General features: G+C 42.4%; 1 protein-coding gene across 4 annotated transcripts in view; it reads left to right on the top strand.

Annotated features, from left to right (window-relative positions):
• The window catches only part of LOC143978153 (synaptotagmin-like protein 2), a 133,255-nt gene that overhangs the window by 65,068 nt on the left and 54,226 nt on the right, over window positions 1-13,961 (top strand). For all 4 annotated transcript variants that reach the window (XM_077478857.1, XM_077478837.1, XM_077478844.1 and 1 more), the window contains one exon: window positions 11,968-12,052. In XM_077478857.1, the coding sequence (XP_077334983.1) occupies window positions 11,968-12,052 (85 nt within the window). The remainder of the gene's footprint in view (window positions 1-11,967; window positions 12,053-13,961) is intronic.

Raw genomic sequence — 13,961 nt, 5'->3', positions numbered from 1 at the left:
GATGTGATGGCTGCATTCATTTTCTTTTTTAGACTTTCTTCTATTTTCATCTGGTGCTGCAGCCAGTAAGTCTGTTTTTCAAAAGAACAACCACTCTTGCTATCAGTTATAGGGATGAGACCAACCATTTAACACTGGCAAGGGAACTTACATTGATTAGTTTTATTTATGTATAAAATTAATCGGAAAGAAAAACAAATGGTTTACTGTAAATGCTTATAAGGTGTTAACTGGTATTTGGGTTTAACGTGTTAGTGTATTTAAATCTGCTAGTACATTTGATACCCCCCCCCCCCCCAACTGACAATGCTACTGTCCAGATGTTCCTCCTGTGCTCATTTATCCAGAGTGGGGGCACTCTAATACAGGAGGTGTGTTACTGGCCAGATCACCAAATGAAAACAAGGGAAAACAACCTAAAGATGAAAATGAATGCAGCAACCACATCTCATGATTAGTAAGCTACAATATATTTTTGGTTTAATACTGCTTTGTTCACAAGCTATGATACTGGCGTACCACAGCTGAGTTTTATTTGCCGTCTTCTACTAACAGGCCAGAAAAAACTTCCACCTTATTTAAAAGGTTCATGCAACGTTTTATTGTTCTGAATTATTTAATTTTAATAAATAAAAAAAAAAAAAAAAAATATATATATATATATATATATATATATATATATATATATATATATATATTATATAATATATGTCTGAAACTTTAAATGATTTGCTGATCTGTAATACCTGATATCCATTGTTTATTCTTTTTCTGTGAATAAAGAATGTAACAAAAGACAGTCAGAAATGATCCTGATGTGCATTGTAATTAAAATCTCCTTTTCCTCTGTATATTATCCTATCTGATGACTATAAACTGTAATCTGATGGGTTGCTAAAGATTATAAAATTATTATTTATTCATCTGTGTTCTTACGAATATTAAAATGCCACCTCTAATTTAAAGTGTTACTAAACCCAGGACCCTGCATTCACTATATCTGATCTTCCACAGTACGACACACAACATGGAAATGCAGTTATTTTAGTAAATATAAACTGCTAAATTCCCTTTCTCTACAGCAGTATATAGCAGTGTTGTGACTTCTATCAGTGTCTGGCCGAGCACTGATTAAAGCTTGTAGGAGGGGTTTTCATTCTTCTTTGACTGTCCTATGAGGCTGCACTGACCCCTCTGTCTGAATAGTGCTGATTGGCCCAGTGCTGATCACATGCGCCCTCCCAAAAAAATTAAAAACTCTTGCAATACACACCAAAAGTGGGGTTATTGGGAGGGGTAATCTTAGGGGTAGATAATTTGTGCATGGAGGAGTGATTTATTTATTTTTTTAGAGGGGTGGGGGGTAAGATTTGTGCTGGGAGGGGGGGATTTCAGAAGGGGGACAGATTTGCACTGGGAGGAGGGGGGGTTTATGCTTAGGGGGTGAAAAAGATTAGTGCTCAGTTTTTTTTTTTTTTTTTTTTTTTTTTTTTTTTTTGGGAGGGGGGATTTTTGATGGCACATAATGCTCATACACCTTGGGGGCGGGGGTGCAGTTTGGCATGTCTGGGCTCTGGATGACCTTGTCCCGGCACTGCCCATGGTCCTGTGAAGGCAGCAATACTTTTTGGAACCACGCGTATTCATTGGGCAAACAGAAGCACCACATCTGAGCGCAGATTTTTTTTCTGCATTCCTTCAATGGATAAATATATTCTGGATATTAAATATATGATCTAAATTCTCTATATACCACGTCGTGCAATTTTTATAAAAGGAAATCCAACCAAAGCCATTATAATGCTAGATTAGAAATGAAATAGAATGAATCAAGCCAAAAGAAAGCTCATCACACACTTTGCACTCAGACTACAATCATTAAAGGGATTGTAAAGTGAATTATTTATTATTTTTTTTAAAATAACAAACATGTTATACTTTCCTCCACTGTGCAGCTCGTTTTGCACAGAGTGGCCCCGAACCTGGTCTTCTGGGGTCCCTCGGCGGTTGTCTCTGCTTCCTCCCGCAGGTGCTTCTCACCATGCGAGGGAAGCACCTGCGGGCGCGCTCCCGTGATACAGCCGGCGGCTATAGCCCCGCCCCCCAGCGCTCCGCGTCAGTGTATGTGATTGACAGCAGCGCGAGCCAATGGCTGCGCTGCTTTCCATCCATCCACTCCAGCCAATCAGCGGCCAGGCTGAACGGTGGAAAGGACGGCGGGGGCGAGTGCGGGATTTTCGAGGGGTGAGGTAAGTAAAACGGGGGGACTGGGGGCGCAGGCAGTGTCAGATGTTTTTTCACCTTAATGCATAGAATGCATTAAGGTGAAAAAACATTTACCTTTACAACCCCTTTAACCACTATAATACAGGGCACTTAAACACCTTCCTGCCCAGACCAATTTTGAGCTTTCGCACTTTGAATGACAATTGCGCGGTCATGCTACACTGTACCCAAATGAAATTTTTATCATTTTTTTCCCACAAATAGAGCTTTCTTTTGGTGGTATTTGATCACCTCTACGATTTTTCTTTTTTTGCGCTACAAATAAAAAAATACCGAAAATTTTGAAAAAAAAAATGTTTTTTTTTGTTTCAGTTTCAAAACTTTGTAAATAAGTACGTTTTCTCCTTCACTGATGGGCACTGATGGGGCTACACTGATGGGCACTGATAAGGCGGCACTGATGGGCACCAATGAAGTGGCACTGATGAGGTGGCATTGATGGGCACGGATGGGCGGCACGGATGGGCGGCACGGATGGGCGACACGGATGGGCGACACGGATGGGCGACACGGATGGGCGACACGGATGGACACTGATAGGTGGCACGGATGGGCATGGATAGGCGGCACAGATGGGCATGGGTGGGCACTCATAGGCGGCACAGGTGGGCACTCATAGGCGGCACGGGTGGGCACTCATAGGCGGCATTGGTTTTATATTGTACTAATGGATGCCAATCAGTGCCAAACAATAATGCATGCCAATCAGTGATGCCCATTGTGGGCACTGATTGGCATCCATTATGGGCACTGATTGGCATCCATTGTGCTGACCATGGGCATCCCTGGTGGTCTAGGGAGGATTACCTTTTCCCTGGTGGTCCAGTGTGGGCATCCTCGGGGGGGGGGGCTGTGCTGATAATCGATCAGCACAGACCCCCCCCCCCCGTCAGAGGAGCAGCCGATCGGCTCTCCTCTACTCGCGTCTGACAGACGCGAGTGAGGAAAAGCGGATCACCGGCTCTTCCCATTTACACTGTGATCAGCCGTGATTGGACACGGCTGATTACGTGGTAAAGAGTCTCCGTCGGAGACTCTTTACTGAGATCATAGTTGCCGGGTGTCAGACTGACACCCCGCAACAACGATCGCTGCGATGCGCGCCCCCGGGGGGGCGCAGCGGCTCATAATCCTGAGGACGTCATATGACGTCCGGTCAGGATTATCAAACCACTTTGCCGCCGTCTATTTGTAATAGGGCGGGCGGCAAGTGGTTAACTATGTAGTGCGAGGGGCTTGCCTGTCTTTATATATCACATCGTAGAAAGATTGTATGGTCAGCCTGTTTATTACGTCTAACGAATGGTTCATCGTAGAGCAGATCTGTGGCACGTTTTCGTGCAGTTGTGGAAGGCAGCACATCAACTATAAAAGGAAAATAAATTACAGATTGTTTTACGTTTTGTATGTGTCAGGGTTACTAGCTTTCTTCAACCCAAACACTTTAGCGACGCACAGCAAAAAAATTAAGGGGGAAAGCTGTGGAGTCTGAAGCAAGGGGGTTTCTGCTCACCAAAGCCCCCACTTACATCAGAGTTGTCAGCATTCCTCCTTAAATCAGGATTACCAAAGCCCATCTTACATTAGAGTCTGCAAAGCACCTCTTACATCTGAGCCCCCCCTTCCTTGGTGTACTCACTCGGAGGCAGGGGGGAGACTTCAATTACAGACAGAGGATGGTGAGCTCACTTACCCTAGGATGGAGGCTCGGGCATCGGCACATTTCATCCACGATTTATCTGCTGGCTGCTGGGCTTCAAGTTTCCAACCCAGACAGACACAGAGGGGTAAGAGCAGGAGTTGGAGCAGATCAAGCCCTCTGTTCTTTCCAGTGCATGCGGTGGGAGGGAGAATGGGGGGGGGGGGGCTATGGGCAGTATGAGACAGTGTTAGACACACCTGGCCCTGTTCATTTGCAAAGTAACGTATAGTAAACAGTTTTCTATGCTTCAGTTATGAATGAAAACTGATCAGTACCGATCACTTACTGTGTTGATTCAGAAAAGGAAGATGCCAGTAAATAACTTATTTACCGGTTCCATCCTCTGCTTTCCATCCTGAAACACCTGTGTGTGCTCAGCAGAAGCCGGGGCAGAAAAGTAAAGGATGGAAGCTGACAGTACTGTGGGGGGATGGGGGGGACATGGAGGGTGCCAGGCAGGGGGAAATCTGCAGCATATATGGTGATTAGGGTGTGCCCAGGCACATCTGGCATACCCTGTGCACATGTTTGGGGAGCCACAGTCTGGTGAGAATGTGTATATAAATATATCCATATACTGTATACACGCACACACAGTATGTGCTAACAGAGTAGATTTAGCTGGAACTAGGAAGCTATATTAGATCTGGTTTAATATCCCTTTGCACTCCATAAGCATGGCAGGTAGTCCCTGAAAATCGATCAGTCACATTGGATTATTTTCCAGAAAGTCACTATTGTATGATGATCGTTTGTGTGAAAAAGCATTTGGTGCTCAGAGCACGACTGCATGTCTTTCCAATGTTTTCTGCTTTTTTTTTTTTTTTTTCACCCTTATTAGTTGTCACTTTCACTTAGAATAACACTTTTTGCTCTACATTTTAACATTCCCTGATGGTATTTTGCCCATATATTCAGTATGTGAACATTATATTGTAGATATTTCTGTAAACAGAACAACGAATTGCCTCATTCTCTTTAAGATTTCTATGCTGCTAGTTTTGTATTTTAGTTTGCGTTCTCTAATCTGGCCTGGGACAACGCCAGCCCAAACAGCAGTGCCCTGAGTTTATTCCATTTGTTGGTCCCCTCCTATGTTTGCCCATATCAGGCGACGTTCTCTCTAAACAGGAAGTGGCAAAAGCCAAGTCCTGGAGTGGATTAGATCCCATAGGAAACGTTTACTAATGTGATGAGATATGCAGACCAATACAAGTATAGCAGTCACTCTCTCTCTGCCTAGTGATGGTAAATGGCAGAGAGAGATTCATTTTTATAGCAAAGCGGTTTTTTGAAAACTGTATTATTGTATGATTGCTGTCAAATGACAGTGACTACCAACTGAGAGTAGATGGGGTAGGTTGCAAGGCTCTTAGTGATACCCTAATCAGAGCAAGTATACAATGCATGTGACCGTGCACCCTTATGTTACCTCCAGCACATGGTCCTTTGGGCATGTATTCCTTCAGGGAAACACTTGCATGGGTGATCAACAATGATGTGGGAATACACCATCAATTAGTATGTAGAGCTACGTCCTTTAGTCAATAAGGCTGGGTTCACACTTATGAGAATTGGAAGCGGGTTTCATCCAATTTGCATGACAGGAGAGTGTGACCGGATCTCAATGGAATACTAGTAGTACTTTATATTCCCATCACACACGTTCCTGGATGCGCTCTTAGGCCGCGTACACACGCGGGGACTGTTCGCTCAACTTTGTTCGTCAAACAGTTTCAGCGGACAGTCCGCTCAAAATTAGCATGGACGGACTTGCCCACACACGACGAACGAACAGGCCGCTGAAACCGTGCGCGATGACGTGAACGGCACGTACGACGGGACTAGAAAACGACGTCCTATACACTGCAATGCAACCTTCGGCGTGTAAATTCTTTCTGAGCATGCGCGAGACTTAGTTTGCCGAACAAGCCTACACACGAGCGGACTGTCCGCTCAAACCAAGTTTCAGCGGACAGTTTTTCGGGATTTCCGAAAAACTTTGTTCGTCAAACTGTCCGCTGAAACTGTCCGCTGAAGCCCACACACGAGCGGACTGTCCGCTGAAACACTGTTCAGCGGACAAAGTTGAGCGAACAGTCCCCGCGTGTGTACGCGGCCTCAGATTTGGGTGCTGTAGCAACAACCAGCTGGATTCTGGTTCAAGTCACGGTGAAGATATTTGCCAGCACACCATGGAACGACACAAGTAGCGTCCAAACGGGTGATTTATTGCATGATCACAATACGATCGTGTTGCGATCATGCAATAAATCACCCATTTGGACGCCACTTGTGTCGTTCCATGGTGTGCTGGCAAATATCTTCACCGGATCTCAATGGAACCGGTTCACACATCTCCGGGAGGCCGTGGAGCGCATTGCACAGGGATCCTGTGCATCTTTGGCTCTGTTTCAGGTCCGAATTCAGGTAAATATTTGGACCTAATTTGTCCCTGAAATGGAGAACAAGGACACACCGGACCCCTGCTGTGAGCTGCATACGAATTAAATGTGAACCCAGCCTGAAGGTTTAAAGAGACCTCCATTTTCAAAGGGGGGCTTTTTTTTTTTTTTAAACTGGGTGTGGATAGGATTAGATTTTTTGTAGGGTTACAAAATAACAAACCAACGTTTGTACCCATGACACATTTAAAGAGATTGCCTTCACTCATCCACCTTACCAACTGTCGAGTGTCTGCCTCCTCTCTCTATCAATTCCTCCACTTGAATTTGCATTCAGCATGTTGACAAACCACTTATTAAGCCATTTACAACACTGCATCTGCTAAAGTACCAACCTCATCACAAAATATCACCCAAACTGTCCGCTTCACTCACCCAAAGACTTTCAGCTTTTTAGCTCCCTTGTCCCTTCCTGCCATACTCATGCTCATGACTTTTCCAGAGGCTCTTCCATCCTCTGGAACTCCCTACCCCAACCACTATCGCCTACTTTGCCTTTTAGACAATTCCCTGAAAACCTGTGTCTTCAGGGAACTTTATCCTAGCTCTAGCTAGCAAGTGAATTTTACATTTTCAAACAACCCGCCCCCTTCTTTTAAACAGTTACTACCATTTGTATCACTTGACCTTCCTTTTGGATTGTAAGCTTTTTTGAGAAGCCCCCCCAATCCTCTAGTCTTGAATTGTACTGTAGCTGTACTGTTTCTCTTTATTTTGTAAAGTGCTGCACTGTTTGGCTGACCATTTTCAGTCCAGCATTTTCAACAAATGTTGACTGAGTAATTGACGTTTGTCAAGCCGGCAGGACCATCCACTGTTCCTCTGAATCGGTCAACGTTCCAACAGTATTTAACAGGCTTGAAATTGTTTGGGGCATGAGATCTCTGTAAAAAGCCTAGATTTGACTCAAGGAATATTAACCTTTCCACCTTCATATGTGTTTTTCGGGCAAGTGTTTGTGTAAATAAACATGTGGAGCATAGCTAAACCCAAAACCAAAATGCTTACCTTTTTTGTTTATTTTAGGCTTTTTCTGCTTTTGTTCCCCTAGAAATGCTGCAAACGACACACTTCCTGTTAATTTGTATCTACACTCTATAGTATCTATGGAAGGAGCCAAGGTTGTCACACAGGCTGGACTTCAAACATGTCTGTCTTTGTTCATCTCTGTGAAATGGAGAATTAATGAGAATAGTGTTTTGCAAAACAGAGATATCATTGTGCTAATTTTTCAACTCACAGGAAGTGACAAGGACATTGCATTTCTGGCAAGATCAACAGATATTTTCTATACTGGCCAAAAAAATGTCTTATTCTAAAAAAAGAGAACTAATTCATATATATGAATATATTATATTTTTAATCTTGAGCTTAGCTATGCTTAGATATGCTTTTAATGAGCTGTAATTGTGCATCAAATCCATTGGTTAACAGCTTGTCTTTCAATAGACATAGGGATTTTCCAGTTTCGAGAAGGCAAACAAGAAATGGTGAAATTCCATTCAATATAAATGGAAGGGGAATATTTTATAAATGGTAGTATGAATGGTAGGCTGTATGTCTGAAATTGCATAGAGGTTATGTTTTGTGGCAAATAAATGCAGATGTTGCATGAAAGGAATAGTCTTTATGATTGAAAAATAATGTTGTCAGCTGATGAATGTGAGTCAGATCTATATCTTATAAATAGATAAGCAGACTTTTTATTAGGCATTTAAAAGTAACTGAACTCTGAAAGCTGTGTCCATAAAAAGGCAGGCAAGAGGCCTAGAACTAGTCACCAGTGTTACTTGTGGTCCCCCTGCAGTTGATATTTCCCCTTTACTGACTCATAATGCCTTGTCCCACACTTTATCGCTGTGTGGCGGTGGCCATCTTGGTAGAGGTTGAAATTTCTCTTCCTCATGTAAGAGCTTTCAGCAAGAAGAACAGTAAGCATTACCATGGCATTATCACATCCCATGGACGCACAGCGATCCTGTGCGATCCGCAGCCGCTCCCAGTGTAAATCTAGACTCGCATCTCGTGGGAGTGCCTAGGCACATTTGCATACATAGTTACATAGTTACATAGTTGGTAAGGTTGAATAAAGACACCAGTTTATCCAGTTCCACCTGAGTACACACTCACATCGGTCCCGGCCCTCAAGGAGCCCACAATCCAAGGTCCCCAACTCGCATTCAACGATATATATATACTAGGGCCAATTTTTGGGCAGAAGCCAATTAACCTACCAGCATGTCTTTGGAGTGTGGAAGGAAACCAGAGTACCCAGACAGGCACAGGGAGAACATGCAAACTCCAGGCAGGTAGTGTCGTAGGTGGGATTTGAACCAGCGACCCTTTTTACTGCTAGGTGAGAGTGCTAACCACTATACCACTGTGCCAACCAAACACATTAAAAATTCAAGTTACGCTTATTGGTAATTAATACTCTAATGCCACATACACACGACCGGAAGTTCCGGCAGAAAAGGTCAGACGGTCTTCCCGACGGACTTTCAACAGAGTACGACGGACTTCCGCATGAACGAACTTGCTCACACATGTCCGTTTGGATGTCCGTTTGGATGTCCGTTTGGATGTCCGTTTGGATGTCCGTTTGGATGTCCGTTTGGATGTCCGTTTGGATGTCCGTTTGGATGTCCGTTTGGATGTCCGTTTGGATGTCCGTTTGGATGTCCGTTAGTTTTGAACGTTTGGATGTCCGTTTGGATGCCCGTTAGTTTTGAACGTGATGACATACGACGGGACTAGAAAAGGAAGTTCAGTAGCCAATAGCTGCCCTTGCATCGTATTTGGTCCGTCGGGCCAGCATACAGACAAACGGTTTTCCCGATAGGAATTGAGTCCATCGGAAAGATTTGAAACATGTTCTATTTCAAGGGCCGTCTGAATTTTTTAAAGAAAAATGATCGGATTAGCCCACATGATCAGACTATCCGACGGAATGATTCTGTCTGACCTATTCTGCCGGAAAGTCCGGTCGTGTGTACACGGCATAAGTGATACCTTAATTATGTGACACATAAACCATTTTATATGTAATCCTGTAAAAAAAATGTGTTTGGTAATACAAAATGATACAATTGGTGAAAAAGTCACAAATTAGTCCATGACAGGAAAAAAAGCCAAGAGTCCACGTAGTGAAAGTGGTACACCAATGTATTCCTCCGTGGTGGCACACAAACAAAACACCACAAGAAGAGTGCAAAAAGAAATGGGATAGTGCCTCCACCTCTGCATGCACTGCCGCTTACCAACTTAAATCATCTCCTGTTATGGAAGATCAGATGCGCTTGTGGGTCATTACCCCGCCTCGGGTCTCTGTGTTGTGCGCCAATGCTCTGAGTCCTCACCAATGAAAAGCCTCATATACAAATGCATTCAATAGGTCCCCATGGAAAGACAATAAAGGCTTGCATAGTGTAAATCCTTAATTTATTTGATTAAAAAAGAGCAAAATTGCACTTACAATTAGGTTGTTTAAAAACAGCATGTAGAATCGAGCCAGCCGGCTCTCGATTGCAACTTGTTGCTTCTGACCTGCGTACATGTGGTAACGTCAGCACGTCGCTCCTCACTGCGTACGCTTCGTCATGCCTGACATCCTGGCCGACTCAATTCTACATGCTGTTTTTACCAATTGTATAATTTTGAATTGCCAAAAATTGCATATAAAATTTGTTTGTGTCACGTAATTAAGGTATCACTTGGAGTATTCATTAAAAATTTAAGTTGTGCTGATTGGTAATGTTGTATGATATTGTGTATGTCTCAAGAAGTTGCAGCAGAGTTTTAGATTTACATGAGTGTAAATCATTTTTGTTTCTCAGATAGCACAGTATTTTAATTTTTGTTACATTTGCATACAAGGAAGTGCGTTATTTTCAGAAGGAATTCCAGACAAAGGGTACATTTTTTTTTTTTTTTTTAGGGTACTACTTAGGCACAATTAACATTTCTACATTTTCTCTCTAACCTATTAATTATTACATTTTCAAGAAATAATTGTGCTGCTGTGTTTTGTGTGTTTAGTAGTTAGTGCCATTTGTCTTATAGTATGTCATTTTAAAATAAAAGTAAACACCTTTTAAATATTTCAGACTTGGTACTGTAAACTAAGAAAAAAACAATTATTTTTAGAATGCATTTTTGAACGTTTTATTCATTTACATTTTGGTTTGTTCACTGTTAGAGTATGTTTGCATCCTCACAGGGTGTTCATTTGGATCCGAGTATAGTTAACAGTGCCACATCCCAAAAGTTATAGAAAAATTATTAGTGAACCATTATGGGCACCAAGATGCACAAATGTCATAGACCATTTTCACAATGAGGCATTTTTCGGGCATTTTTGGGCTAACAACAGTCCCTGAAAAACGCCTCCCCTGCAGTCCCAGTGTGAAAACCTGAGTTCTTTCACACTGGGGCGCTGTGCTTGCAGGACGTTAGAAAAAGTCCTGCAAGCAGTATCTTTGGAGCGGTGAAATGAATCGGCACCGCTTAGGCAGCGGCTCTACATGAGTTCATTTAACCCTTTATTTGCTCGCCACAGTGTGAAAGCAGCCTCAAAGTATATATTTTATTCCAAATTTACAAAAAATTATAATGCAAGTTAAAATTCTCACAATAGCATACTACCCAAACTACAGCATGGACATCAACAAAACCACCAAAAAGGCCCCATCGTATCCATAATCACAGCGCCAGTGAATTGTAGCCGTCAATGTCTGGATGGGCTTGGTGTAAGTTGATGTAGCAAGCTGAAGCTCTACATGTTTTGCTCCATTGCACTTCTTCAGGCACTTAGGGGAATATTAGGCTGCGTTGAATGTAAAGCTCCGCTAGTTTTAGCAGCGCTTTACCGTCATTTTAGCTGCGCTATTCATCCGCTAGGGGGGCACATTTAACCCCACGCTAGCGGCCAAATAAAGAGTTAAATGTGCTCATGCAGCAGCGCTTTGCACTCGGGCTTTTACACTGGGACTGCAGGGGAGGTGTTTTTCAGGCACTTCACAGGTGCTATTTTTAGCCCAAAAGCGCCTGAAAAAGCCCCGGTGTGAAAGTGGTCTTAGTATGTGTTAACGCACTGTAGAACTATTGGGATAGCTTTAAAAATAACCAACGGTCATCCAGAATATCAACTGTCCAAGATGGATCATAGAGGGCCAATGTACTTGGATAAACTCACAGCTGTGTGGTGTCTTCTAAGTTAAAATATGTAGCATAGGGTACAATATGTACAGTGTATAGTAAGATGCACCTAAATAGAGGAGTTTAGGGCAAACATCCTCTTCATAGAGTCCCCCTAGTCGACAGGCCAGATAATTAGTACAGCGGTGTCCCAACTACAGACCACCTAGGTTACAGGCATTTGTGACAGCTTTTCCAATTGTAACAGTGGCCTCCTCGCCATACGTCCACTCAAGCATGTTCACGGTTACCCTACGCAAGTTTCAGTTAAGTGCAACAGTAAATGGTTAAATTTTTATTATTATTTTTTATTTAAAGATTCCGAAAATGGAGGCAATACTGGCAAAGAGGAGATATGGAACATGGCTGCATGTGCAGAGTCTGTTGCTCAAGGACCTCAAAGGTCAGTGTTCAGTTATCTCAATTAAATTAACTAAAATCTGTTGCTGTCAGTTTTAAAGCTTTGCATTGTGTTAATATAGCCTTAAAACTTTTCCATTTGGTTGCTCTGCTGGCTGCATTGGTCTTTTCTGTAACTTTTCTACTCCCTCCTAGAAGCTGTCAGTTCTCAGTGATAAAAAGTGCAAAAGCCAAATGGCCGCTTACATGTACAAGTGCCTTTACCCGGAGCTGGGGCTGCTGGCTGGTTACTGCTGGATGGCCGCTCGGCGGTACCTGGTCATGCTATTCCACGACACTTCTGGTCCCTCTGGCAGTTTTCCAGGTGGTGGAGTGCACGCCAACCACGGAGGCGGAAGCAAGGCGCCATACACAGCCATCCAGCAGCCCCAGTGCCGGGTAAAGGCAATTTTTACATGTTGTTACATGTGAAATTGTTCAGATTTTGCACTTTTTTATGCCTTTTATAATAGAATTACACTATGGATTGTTATAATAAATAGAATTACGCTATGGATTTTTACTATTTCTTCCACGTATCCCACGCATAACTCTGAGGAGGAAGGTTCCTATACATTTCTAGCCTTTTTACATGTGAGCAGGCATTATCCTGCCAAAGCGTCTTTGACTTTCTTTTTAATTAAAGAAGTCAAATATTTCTGGTTAGCAGATCATTTACCTAGCACACGTTGGGTGTCCTTATAGTGTTTGGTGAAGGAATATCCACTACTTCTTTGGAGGATTATCTACACAGAAGAATCTGTTTTTGATCACTATGAACTTTTGTTTGAGACTATCTATTTTATTTATATAATCATGGTTGGCTTCACTGTCAGCAGATTAATCCAATTGATTAATTGGTAAAATATATGCATGTATTTTTTATATCTGATCAAAGCTTCATAGATTTATTTACTAGAAGTAATTATCACACAGCACCCCTCTACACTTCACTTAATTGCCTATGAGTACCACCATACCCATTGGGGAGCAGCTTTATATGTTTTATTAGCTTTTTGAGTTTATATTTTTATGGCACGGTGCAATCTCCAATTTTCTAATGTTACATATTTATTTATTTTTTTCTATCAGATTTTTTTTTGCCAAACACCAGATACAATGAAAACTATGCTACCAGATACAGGAAATGAATGTGTGTTTTGTGTATGGATATTTGATTATGATAAGATGACTACAAACTAGTGCAAAAAAATATTGCTGGAAAGTAGCCAAAAAATGCCAGCTCAGATACATTTTCTGGAGATCTATTGTATGTAAAAAAAAGATCTTCAAATGAGTGGTCTTACTTCGATGTTTAGCGCTACTGCCAGAGGAGCCACTGAATTGTTTTGTGATTTCTCTGCACACCCTAAGGTGACACATCTCGAGGTATTTCAAAGAATTTATTAAGCCAAGCGTAGCCTAAAAGAAGAGGGTTTAAGAAAATGTACTTATACAAACAATCAAAGGCCATAACATTACTCTGAGAATTCTGGTTAAACACCTGCAGAATTATGAGGAACAGAACGAAATTGCATTTACCTGGTAGTATAGAAAGGCAGTCCTATCTTGTTATAACAGTTGATGTGGTTCTTGAAGAAAGCACAACCGCTTCCAGCAGACAACAGATGAACGTATATAATGTTAGTTTCTTAACACACCCAGGGTGCTCTATTCTTCATGCTCTGATTAATTTCACATCCTTAGACAGGGAAAGGAGTTGCTGTGATTCCTCTTTTTCAGTCCTGCTGAGAGCCCCTCGTTTCCATACCCCCAACCCCCTTTTTTTTTTCCTCTCAGCAATCAGCAGACACACATTTCCTTGCATTGTTGCATCAGCCAATCTCAGTCCCCCAGCATTGATCCAGACCCAGCCAAGATGGCTGCCCGCTGCACTGGAGACACTGCTTAGA

The sequence above is a fragment of the Lithobates pipiens genome, unplaced genomic scaffold (genome assembly GCF_037356315.1).
Source record: "Lithobates pipiens isolate NorthernLeopardFrog02 unplaced genomic scaffold, aLitPip1_a1.2 Scaffold_1, whole genome shotgun sequence".
NCBI classification, from domain to species: Eukaryota; Metazoa; Chordata; class Amphibia; order Anura; family Ranidae; genus Lithobates; species Lithobates pipiens.
This window is presented reverse-complemented; position numbering and strand designations above follow the sequence as displayed.